The following is a 12,421-nucleotide window of genomic DNA, read 5'->3' as shown; positions in this document are numbered from 1 at the left end:
CTCCGGGCACATGGATGAATCTGAAAGGCATTATGCTAAGTTGAAAGAAGCCAGAATCAAAGGCTACATATTGTATGATGACATTTATGTGACATTTTGGAAAAGAGGAAAAACTATGGGGACAGAAAATTGGTCCATGGTTGCCAGAGGGTATATAATGAGGCGCTTACTAACAAGGGGCACTAGGAAATTTTTCAGGTGATAGAAATGTTCTATAGTGTGATTGTGGTGAATATAACTGTATGTATTTGTCAAGATTCATAGAACTGTACACTTACAAGAGTAAATTTTACCACATGCAAATTATACCTTGACGAATCTGACATAAAAGAATAAACAGAAGGATACTTGAAAAAATTCACTTGTATATACGTCTTTGCTGGAAGAAAATAAGAAAGGAATCCATAAAGAACTCTGAGCACAAAACTTATCAGGATAAAATTTTGTTGGAGTAGAACGGGAATATGAGGTAAAGGAGAGAAAGGTAGGATATAAAATTTCTAACTGTTAAAGCAAAGTTTTGTTCATGGATTTTTAAAATGGATGATAATGAGTATCAAATTGTTATGAGTCCATTGGCTATAGGTTAGTAACAGTTTTGTTTTAAAAGGTTTATAGTTGCATGTTGGATATTACACCTGATCAAACTTTTAATGAAAAGTTTTAGATGTCAACTTTAAAATATGCTAGAAGGTAGCTCTTTTAGGGGGACATGACCAAAAAGTTTGAAGACCACTGTGTTTTGTTGTTGTTGGTTTTTTTTGTCTTATAAAAGTTTATGTGAAGATTCATAGTTAAGCCATGTATTTTAAGGTCATATATACAATGTAAAAATATAGTTATTTTCTAGATGACTGCCATTTATGGGCTTTGACATTCTATTGGGCTAGCATATCACAACAGGGTAAGGATTTTACACATGCAAAATTGAGGCTCCTATAAAAACAGTTGATAGATAGCATGTCTTATCCATAGGTGTTTGATTATTTCTTCTTTTTCTTTTTTTTCTTTTTTTATGTAGGCTCCATGTACAGTGTGGAGCCCAACTCAGGGCTCAAACTTATGACCCTGAGATCAAGACCTGAGCTGAAATTAAGAGTCAGATGCATAACGGACTAAGCCACCCAGGCACCCAGTGTTTGATTATTTACTGCTGCATAACAAGTCATCCTAAAACTTTGTGACTTGAAAGAATAATAATCATTTCTTTTGCCCACACATCTGCAGTTGGGCGGGGATCAGTGGCAAAGTTCATCTCTGCTCTGTACAGCATTAGCTGGAACAGCTTGATGGAAGGCTGGAGGATCTGCTTCCAAACTGGCTCATTCAGTATGGCTGGGGCTGAGGGTCAGGGGCCTCAGATCCTATGCAAATGGTCAGAACTGCAGAACTCTCCTCCAAACCTTTGTAGTAAGAGATGACCAAACCATAGCTCAGCTTCTAGCTGCACAAGGCTGTGCCCTAGGATGACTGCAGTCCTGCATGAAAATGCCTGTCTGAGAAAACTCAAGGCTGTCAGAATTTACCTTTTGTTCTAGCCAACACCTGATTTACCCAAAACGGCTTCCAATGGTGACTCCCTCTGTCCCTTTGAGATGTGTATGTATCTTCTGCAATTTGAAGTGTCTTTCTCAATGATCTGAAAGCCATATAGGGCCCCTGTCTCCTAGTCTCTGTGGGAAGATAGAATCCTAACTTCTTTTTTTTTTTTTTTTAAAGATTTTATTTATTTGACAGAGAGAGACATAGCGAGAGCAGGAACACAAGCAGGGGGAGTGGGAGAGGGAGAAGCAGGCTTCCCGCGGAGCAGGGAGCCCGACGTGGGGCTCGATCCCAGGACCCTGGGATCATGACCTGAGCCGAAGGCAGACGTTTAACGACTGAACCACCCAGGCGCCCCAGAATCCTAACTTCAATAAATTGCCTGCTAGTAGCTACAGCTGGCTTGATCACATTGAGACTCGCCACCCCTTTGTAATTTTTTGGTTGAGCGCCACTCTCTCCCATCCCTAGTCCTTCATTCTCCCTTTAAGTCATCCTATCACCTCTGCACAGATTGGAATGGAGCTCAGCTCCTTCGCTTATGGTCAGTAGTGTCTGAATAAAATCTGTTTTCACCCCTTTAACTAATGCCCAGCTTTGTCTACCATTGATAATACGCTCCTCCAAGTAACCTGGGTTTCCTCACAGTATGGTGGCTGGGTTCAAAGGGTCACTGTAGAGAGAAGGAAGTGACCCCATGGCAATCAGCAATACATTACTGGTTCCTCAAACACAAAAATGGTTTCTACTCTACCCACTTATAAATCAAAGAGGATTGTTATTAAAGTGATTCAAGTCTGAAAGAGAAAGCAAAATAAAAATAAAGGAATAAAGTTAGGCCAACTGAGGATAGTACAAACCTATCACTTTGAGTGAAGGTAAATTCGCCCTTTGGGAAATAAAACAATTACTGCTTTTTTTTTTTTTTTTTAAGATTTTATTTATTTATTTGACAGAGAGAGAGATAGTGAGAGCAGGAACACAAGCAGGGGGAGTGGGAGAGGGAGAAGCAGGAGCCCGATGCGGGGCTCGATCCCAGGACCCCGGGATCATGACCCCAGGGGAAGGCAGATGCTTAACGACTGAGCTACCCAGGCGCCCCAACAATTACTGCTTTAAAAAAAAAAAATCCAATGTTTATTTGAAAGGCTCACATAAAATTAAAACATAGAACGAGAAATTAGGAGCGATGCTGAAATTCAAACTTAGGCAAACAGTCCCTTGCTTGCTACTGTTCTTATTTTAGACATAAGGACATTCAGATAATGAGTATTAATTTTGGAGGTACCTTGGATACGAAACCACCACAAGTCAATGTTTCTGGGGTGTTTTCTCTTCCATACAGCGCTGCCGAATGGTCCCACCACGGGGACGTACTTAAAACGTAGCAAAGCCGCTTTTATTTTAGCCCAAGGAACACTACGTGGGTTGATTTTTTTCAAAATAGGATTTTTGACCCGCGTGGGCCTCCGGCTCGGACTACATTTCCCAGCAGGCCATGCTCGGCACTACGGGTGCCTATATGAGGTCTAGCTTCCTTGGTGGCGGCGCAGTCGCCGTGCGGACGGCCGACGGGCGGGCGCTCCGCGGTTTGAATGGCTGCGGGCTCGGGCCCTCAGCTCACCTGAGGACCGGCCGCCCAGGGGTGCGCTATGCCGTCCGGAGGCGACCATTCGCCGCCGCCCCCGCCTCCTCCTCCGGCGGCGGCAGCCTCGGATGAGGAGGAGGAAGACGACGGGGAGGCGGAGGACGCCGCGCAGCCGGCGCGCTCGCCGGCCCCTCAGACGCAGCAGCGGTTCGACGAGCTGTGCAGCCGCCTAAACATGGACGAGGCGGCGCGGGCCGAGGCCTGGGACAGCTACCGCAACATGAGCGAGAGCTACACGCTGGAGGTGCGCTCGGGGGGGAGAGGAGGGGCTCTCCGGGCCTAGTCGTCGCGCCCCGCCGCGGCAGTGGGGCCCCTCCCCTCCCCGGGTCGGGCGCCCCGCAGGGACCCTCGGGCAGGCCCCGGGTCTCCGGTCCCCAGCCTGCAGAGCGGCGGGAATCCTCCTGGGCCCCTTGGTCCTGGAGACCGGGCTTTCGGAAAGCCCTTCGCGGCCCTGCAAGTGAACCCCGCCTCGCAGCTGCTCCCTGTCGGCTTCCGAGTGGGGAGCACCTCTTGCCCTAAAGTGGCAGCGCGAGGCTGAGGTCGTGCCGGGGTCACGTTGCAAAAATACAACCACCTTGTTGGCGGAGTGAACAGGTGCAGTTGTTGAGACGGTAAAGAGAAGGGGAGGGGACTTGGCTGTGCTCCCGCGGAGAGCAGCCCGATTTTAGCGCCTCGGTTGCTGGGCTGCTCCTTCGGTTCTTTTCCTGCTGACCCAAATTGCCTTTGTCCCGGCACTGCATCCGCAGAGTAAGCGCGTCGTTAAGTTTCGGGCTGTGTTTGTGTGTAAACTAAGGCGAATCTTCCCGAGGGCAAATGACACGGGCTTTCTGCCTACCTGCACTTGGATAAATGCCCCCCGTTTGTCCCTAGGAAGTCCGGGCTGCGACGACCTTGAGGACGTTTTGGTCACCCCAGACGTTGCACAGGACTCTGTAGCCGCTGTGATTTAGGCATGTTTTGTCCCTTTCTTCGGACGGGGCTTGCAGACGAGAAAAATGGCCATTCTAGCCAGTGAGGCTCAGCTCTGTAGGCACCTCCCCTTTGTGGACCAATGGGAAGTGACACGGAAGTCTGGATTGTTTATCAGCTGTTTGCTTGTGTGTGGCATTAAACGGGAGGCCAAATGATTTTCTTAAGTTGCTTTACAGTTTGTGGAAAGAGCGGGGCAAATAGAACGGGAAGGCCTAACCAAGGTATTGTTTAATTATAATAATAGGGTGTTTTTGCCTGCATGTAACTCACTAAGGTTACTATTTATTCTTGCAATAATAGAATCTTATTTCAGTTCCTTCTCCTTGTAGTTATATCTACAGGGTGGGGGGAAAGGCTAGTAATATGGTGGCTTTAGAACTTGACAGACCTAGGTGACTTTGGACAATTTACTTAACCACTCCCAAACTCAATTTTGTGATACGTAAATTTGAGATATTTGTACCTACATCAGCGTTGTTCTGAAGGTTTAATAAGGTAATGTATAGTTTCTTGCACATAAGGCAGTCATGGGCAGTGCTGGTGCTTGAGAGTTTACAGAGCTCCTTCCTATGCTTAGGTGATGTGGCCGAATAGGCCACATTCCTGTTTATTTCTCAGTGGTTCTGTGGTCAGTGGTTCTTTGGTGATGGGCGTAAGTGTTTCCAAGTAAGCTCTTATTTTGTCCTCAGGATCATCTTTTAAATTGAATAGAACAAGTATTATCACCATACAGCTGAGGTATTTCAACTCATAGGGATTAAGTTGTTGAAGTCCAGTGTTATATAAGCAAGTGACAAACAATTGATGGTTAGTAAATTATTTTTGAAAACACATGTTTGATGACTCAGTTTTTTAAAGACTTGGATTTCAGATTCTTAGCTCGGTTTACCCAGTGAATGAATGAATATTCATTTATCAAATATTTCTTTATCACCTCTTCTTTGCCAGATACTGTTGTAGTTGGTGGGGACAGAGCAGCGAACAAAACTTAAAAATCTCTGCCCTTGTGGAGCTTGTAATCGGGTATGCTGTAAGATAACATAGGATGTCAGTCTCATGGAAGTGTACAATGGAAAATAAGACTCATATGATATTTTTAAAAAGGTTTTATTTATTTGAGAGAGACAGAGATAGCAACAGAGATAACGAGAGAGAGAGAAGGAGCAGGGAGGAGAGGGAGAAGCAGACTCCCCGCTGAGCAGGCAGCCTGATGCAGGGCTTGATGTGGGGCTCAATTCCAGGACCCTGAGATCATGACCTGAGCCAAAGGACACTTGACTGACTGAGCCACCCAGATGCCCCTCATATGGTATTTAATACAGAGTATTGGTTATAGAATTTTATCTTTTCATTTCTTGTATTTTCTGTGCTTTATTCTTGTAACTCATTTCATTCTCACAGCCCTCGGATAAGAAAATTGAGTCTCTGTGACTGTTAATTTGTCCCACACTGGGACACCCAGGGCACGTATGCTGAGAGAGTGAGCCAGGTAGAATCTTTATTGCCCTTTATGATCTTGCAAGTTACATAGCATCATTTTTGCCTATGCTATTATTTGAGACAGTTGAAAATGAGGGAACAGAACACAGATTCCTATCTCTCAGTGTGAAAATGTCAATGTCAAAGTATAAGGAGCACATGGGATAGAGCCATCATTGAAAATACAGTTTCCCACCAACATAAAAATAGCGCCTTCCATTTAATCTAAAAAGTTTATTATATTGAAATGTTTACGTAGCTCATTAGCTAAAACTCCATTTTCTTTTATTTTACAGGGAAATGATCTTCACTGGTTAGCATGTGCCTTATATGTGGCTTGCAGAAAATCTGTGCCAACTGTAAGCAAAGGGACAGTTGAAGGAAACTATGTATCTTTAACTAGAATCCTGCGATGTTCAGAGCAGAGGTAACTATGTCAGAGTTTGAAAGGTAGAATGTGACAAATATGAAAGCTCAAAAATCATACTGATAGTAAGAATTCTGTCATTATTTCCCAGGCGTTTGTACCTATAGAGTGCTGAATTTAGAAACTAGGTCATGGTTTTCCTTTACCACATCTAAGCATCTATTATATTTTACTCTTTAGTGAAAAGTATTGAAATTTTAATGTATTAGGCATTTGTATGAAGGTTTTACTATTAAAGGTTATGACTTACCATTGTGCAGTATTGGCAGAATTCTAAATAAGGCTATTGAAAACTTTAGGATATACTCTAAATTGTAAAGGGAAAAAATATGGCATTAAATTTAAAACTACATGCACAGGATTTGTATTTTAATATATGGAATGTGTAAAGACTTCTCCATTTCCTGTTTGGGGGGGATAGGCAACACTGTTACAATCAATTATTGAAAGAGTCAAATACTGTTTTAAAGAAGAGGCAAAAATTGCTTTTTCTATCTGTTGTGTAATTGAATTGATTACATTTATTATTTGTGCCTTTTGGGTGAATTTTCTTTTATGACTTGTTAAAGATTTGTGGAAAAAGAATATTTGCCAGTTTGTGGGGGAGAATACCACAGTCAAAATTTATGTACCTAATGGCTTAAAAAATTGCTTACTATTAAAATAACAAGGGATGTAATATTTTAGCTGTAGCCTATTTATTAACCTTGAACTCCATCCCGAGTTATATTTAGGCCTAAGAGCAAGAGACAGTGCATAAAGAGTTGAACCCCTGAGCTGTAAACCTGCAGAAGTGGACTTAAGGTACAAAAGTATAATCGTTACGGAGAAGAAAAGGGGAGGCAGAGTAATCCAGTTAAGTGATGGATGAGGAACTTTAGAAGCAAAGGTCAAATTATGGAATCTTCATCATAAACCGTAGTAAATCAAACTTATCCAACATTTTAATGCAAGTAATACAGTCCCTAGGCTTCAGTTGTATTTCCATTTCAGAAACTCAGTTTCTATCTTTAAATTTTTACCTTTGAGTTCAGATTATTTACTTTTCTGCCATAATGAACTAAAATGGGTTAAAAACAAAGTATGTCGGGAGAAGATATTTACAATGTATATAACTGACAAAAGATCAGTATCCAGAATTATATAAAGAGCTACTAACAAATGGTTGCATGATTGACAAACAGCTACTAAACCAGGGGTAAAGAATGTGGTTTCCCAAAAGTCAGAACTCACATAGCTAATAGATGTATGTGAAGATGCTCAATTTCACTAGTAACCAAGGAAGTTCAAATTAAAAACAAGATATCTGTCATTCTCATCAGATTGGGGAAATTTGAAATCTGATAAAACCAGCTTTGGTCATTATGTAGGGAAACGGGAACTCTGTATTGCTGGTGTACATTGGTGAGAGTATAAATTGGCATGGCCACTTGAATGGGAAATTTGACAATATCTAGTAAACTTGAAGATGCACAGTCTCTAACTCAGCAATTCTACTTCTTAGTGTCCCTAAAGAAGCTCTTACATACATGTATAAGAATGTGTTGATTACAGCATTTTTTTGTCATAATGTAAAATCAGAAACCTCAATTTTCATTGGTTGGGGAATGAATGCAAAAAGTCATGGTAGTTCATATGAGGGAATATTTTTAACAATTAAAATGAAAGAGATCTGCATGTATCAATGTTAATCTCAGAAACATTGAATGAAAAAGCAAGTTGCAGAATGCTCCTTACAGTATGATACTATTTATGTAAAATCTTAAAGCCACACACACAAAAGATACTACGTACTGTTTATGGATACATATAGATGTATATAGTAGGTATGCTAAGTAGTAAGTATTATAACACGGATTCAGACTAACTTTAGAATGGTGGTTATCTTTGGGGAGGCAGAGGGGGGCATGGGTTTGGGGAGGAGTACAAATAGGAATTTGGCTGTTTTTGTAGAACCTGAAGCAAACATGGCAAAATTTATTCAATATGTTAATGTTTGTTAAATCTGGCAGTTGGGTACTTAAGTGTTGGTTACATTACTCTAATTATTTTGTATTTTTATATTTTTCATAATTAAAAAAGTAAAACCCTCTGGTAATCTCAGAAAAATAGATTAGGAGAATCAGAGAAATCAACCAACCTGTAAGAGATTAAGCTAGTCAGAGGCATGAATTGTGATTTTATCACTGTCTGAAAGTAATATAATTTAATGAGTTAAATTTTTGATTTAATTATATTTGTGTACCCTACCTTTGTGTTAATTTTGAAAATATCTCATTTTTTATTTTAATATCAGCTTAATTGAATTTTTTAACAAGATGAAGAAGTGGGAAGACATGGCAAATCTACCCCCACATTTCAGAGAACGTACTGAGAGATTAGAAAGAAACTTCACTGTTTCAGCAGTAATTTTTAAGAAATATGAACCCATTTTTCAGGACATTTTTAAATATCCTCAAGAGGAGCAGCCTCGTCAACAGAGAGGAAGAAAACAGCGGTATGTTTTTATATTTGTTAGGAATATACTTTTTTTTTTTTTTTCTTATCTGTGCTACAGTTCTGATCCCTCAGTTTGTGTCCCTCAGTTTATTTTGTTAGTTTGTTTTGTTTCTTTGGAGAGAGAAAGAGTGCATGCACACGAGGTGGGGGGAAGGGCAGAGATAATCTTAGGTAGGCTCCAAGCCCAGCGAGGAGGCCATCATGGGGCTCAGTCTCACAACCCATGAGACATGATCTGAGCAGAAATCAAGATGTGGTTGCTTAACTGACTGAGCCACCCAGACACCCCTATTTTGCTAGTCTTAAAAAAACAAATGTGATTTCATAAATACACTTTCTTTCCAGTAGCTCTCTTTTAATAATAATTTCTTGCTTCTCATTTCGTGTTAGCCATGAAGAATTTGGCTTCCTTCATATTGTAAAATGCATGGAATTATTGTTTCTGTAAACTTTCCCTTTTCATTTAAGCACCCAAAAATGCAAAAGTCAGATCTTAGATATTTTCGCCAATTGGCCACCTTCGGTATAGAATTTGACTCCTTAATTTTCTGTTATTGGCTATGTTGACTATTTCTATTATTTGACTTTTATGTCCAGCTTAGTAACAGATAATCCCCTCTGAACTGGCTTTTGTATGTATTTTGAAGTTTATGATCAATCAAGAGTAGAGAAACTGGATGCGGGAGAGTAGGGGACCTGAAACGATTATGAATTTGTGCTTTCTGATCATGTCTGCAAAATCTATAAACTTACTCTGGCTCAATGTTTTCCATCTTTCCTGATAGATAAAGGCAATCATGTGATGCAAATTCTCTACCTTTATCATGAACACTTTTTCACAAACTAGAAATGGAAATTGTTCTTAAGCTAGAACTAGAACAATGTTGACAAGAAAAGTCAGGGAAAAGGAGTTATAATTGAATGAATAATGTCTGCCTCTCTTTTCTTTCTTTCTTTCTTTTTTTTTTTTTTTTTGCCTCTTTCAATATAAAATTTTTTCCCAAATTGTGAAGGATGTTTACAGTAAGTGAGGAGCTTTTTTTTTTTTTAATTTTTATTTATTTATTTGAGAGAGTGAGCAAGTGAGAGAAAGAAATGGAGCAGGGGCAGAGGGAGAGAAAGAAGCAGATTTCCTGCTGAGCAGGGAGCCCAACATAGGGCTCGATCCCAGGACCTGGGATCATGACCTGAGCTGAAGGCAGACGCTTAACTGACTCAGCCACCCAGGCGCCCCAAGTGAGCAGCTTTTAAAAAATAAAAGAAACTGTGTACTTTCTTAGATAGTTGACTCCACTGCTGAGGAAGCAGCTGCTCTAGTTTGCTTGTAGTTTTGGAGAACTATTTCCAAAGTTTGGATAGATGCTTTGTTCTAAGTCTGAGCGAGGCTGATGTCATTTACAGAAAGATAGAGAATATCTTCTTTCTTTGGAGTGTTGTAGAAAATGATTTTTAGATTGCACTTGCCTTGATATTTAGTAGTGTATGTATACTACCTAATTGTAGTTAAGAAAATTGTAAGATAACTTTATTTTAAAAATTTTACATTTAGATCACTCTGTATACATTTATTAGTACTTTTGGTTAATAGTAGTAACATATACCATTTACTGAGCATTTATTATGGGGACTGTTCTAAGGTTTAAACCTGTATTACTTCAGTGAACCCTTATGACAACCATATGGGGTTTCTGTTACAAGTGGAGAAAATACGCCCTTGAGAGGTGAAGTAATTTAGTCAGGGTCACACAGTGAGTGTGGAGCTATTATTGAAATTAGTGGTCTGCTTGCAGAACCCATATGCTTCACCATGACTCTGTGCTACATCTCACACATACTTTGAATATTTGTCACTGGGTATTTATTGAGAACTTACTGTGTGAAGTATGTTGTTAGGTATTATATAGGACACAAGTATTTATTTATTTTTGAGAGAGAGAGAGAGAGAATCTTAAGCAGGCTCACCGCCCAGTGCGGAGCCCGACACGGGGCTCAGTCCCATGACTCTGAGATCATGACCTGAGCTGAAATCAAGAGTTGGATCCTTAACCGACTAAGCTGCCCAGGTGCTCCAAGACACAGATCTTTAAAAAAAAAAATACTGGGCGCCTGGGTGGCTCAGATGATTAAGCGTCTGCCTTCGGCTCAGGTCATGATCTCAGGGTCCTGGGATCAAGTTCCGCATCGGGCTCTCTGCTCCTTGGGAGCCTGCTCCTCCCTCTGCCTCTCTCTCTCTCATGAATAAATAAATAAAATCTTTTAAAAAAAAACCAAAAAACAAAACCCACAGCCACTGTCTTTTGGGGGCTTACAGTATAGTTGTGGAGAGGAGGCATATAGAAATGTGAAAGATAACAAACGTACAACTTCTGAACCAAAATTAAACCACTGTGCATGAGCCAGTCCACTAAGGTTCCATGAAATAAGGAACGGTTGGTGGGATTTCGATGGGTGAATTTGGAGGTATAGATAGAGCCTTCATTGCATGGGATAAAGTAAGAATACACCAAAGTGGCAAAGCAAGAGGCAGTTTGGCCTAGTAGGTTAAGTTCTAGGGTTCTCAAGTTAAAGATTCAGTTTTTAGAGTGGCTTGAGTGTTGAGCTAAAAAGTTTGGCTTTCATCTAGGTAGGCATTAAAACGGAATAGTTCTCATGTGCCTGCGGTAGGGAGGCCACTTGTATTTTGTATTTTTTTAATTTTTTAAAGATTTTATTTATTTATTTATCTTAGAGCATGCACGAAAATGGGGAGGAGCAGAGGGAGAGAGAGAATCTCAAGCAGACTCTGCGCTGAGTGTGGAGCCCAATGAGGGGCTTGATCTCACGACCCTGAGATCATGACCTGAGCCAAAATCAAGAGTCAGACGCTTAACTGACTGAGCCCCCCCCAGGCGCCCTGAGAGGCCACTTTTAAAAAGCAGGGCACTGACATTTAATCCTCGCCATGGACTGGTGACTTAAGTACAAAACTATGCCCAAGTAGAATAATCGTTCAGCAGATGAAGAGACTGAGGCACATGGAGAGCAAGTATGCCTTGCGAAGGACAGTGGGGGAACTAAACCCCAGTGTCCTGATTCTTCTCAGAGCTCCTTGTTGGGGTGTGGAGACCACAGATGTCTTATCTAAACATCACCAGAGGTTCTGGTAGAAAAGCCAAGAGCTTAAAACAGCTCTGAACCTCCCTTCAGCAGACAGCATTGGCAAAATAGAATGGATCATCTTAACGATAAAGAATAAAGAATTCTAGGGCGCCTGGGTGGCTCAGTCGTTAAGCGTCTGCCTTCGGCTCAGGTCATGATCCCAGGGTCCTGGGATCGAGCCCCACATCGGGCTCCCTGCTCCGCGGGAAGCCTGCTTCTCCCTCTCCCACTCCCCCTGTTTGTGTTCCTGCTCTCGCTATGTCTCTCTCTGTCAAATAAATAAATAAAATCTTTAAAAAAAAAAAAAAAGAATAAAGAATTCTAGGAAGCCCAGAATTTACATTAAATAGTCCTTTTGTGACTTGATGTAATCTGGAATGTCTTTAGGGAGGGAGGGTTTAGAGTTCATCAGCTGTGATAAAGGAAAGAAAAAATGAGAGAATAATCTGATTGTATACACGGATCCGAAAGCAGCATTAGCCTTGCTGATGTCATCAAAAGAACTGTTGTTACTCATTTTCTACCTTACCTGTCTTGACCTTGAGAACCTTTTATAGTTCTTCAGAATTTTCTTTTTTCTGGGATGAGCTCTTTCCTTGGCTTTGTCCTGACCAGTATTTGGTTGGAGCAGAACTTTTTGCTCGTTTTCTCTGTGAAGTGAATCTGCTCTTACTCCCTTTAACGTGGGTTTGGTGTGTCACCTACTTTATAGTCAT

At 41.1% G+C, this 12,421-nt stretch overlaps 1 protein-coding gene across 2 annotated transcripts in view; it reads left to right on the top strand.

Moving 5' to 3' along the window:
• The first annotated feature begins 3,078 nt into the window (after window positions 1-3,078).
• The window catches only part of RBL2 (RB transcriptional corepressor like 2), a 49,962-nt gene continuing 40,619 nt past the window's right edge, over window positions 3,079-12,421 (top strand). The window contains exons 1-3 of one of the 2 annotated variants that reach the window (XM_045891112.3): window positions 3,079-3,434; window positions 5,938-6,068; window positions 8,365-8,565. In XM_045891112.3, coding sequence (XP_045747068.1) covers window positions 3,195-3,434; window positions 5,938-6,068; window positions 8,365-8,565 — 572 coding nt within the window. In that variant the 5' untranslated portion in view covers window positions 3,079-3,194. Of the gene's footprint in view, window positions 3,435-3,845; window positions 4,384-5,937; window positions 6,069-8,364; window positions 8,566-12,421 lie in introns of those variants that run through there. The other variant, XM_045891113.3, reaches the window with a different exon arrangement.

Source organism: Mirounga angustirostris, unplaced genomic scaffold (assembly GCF_029215605.1).
Source record: "Mirounga angustirostris isolate CCGP_5_RB_7025 unplaced genomic scaffold, mMirAng1.0.hap1 SCAF_16, whole genome shotgun sequence".
NCBI classification, from domain to species: Eukaryota; Metazoa; Chordata; class Mammalia; order Carnivora; family Phocidae; genus Mirounga; species Mirounga angustirostris.
Note: the sequence above shows the minus strand (reverse complement) of the source record. Positions and strands in the feature narration are given on the sequence as shown.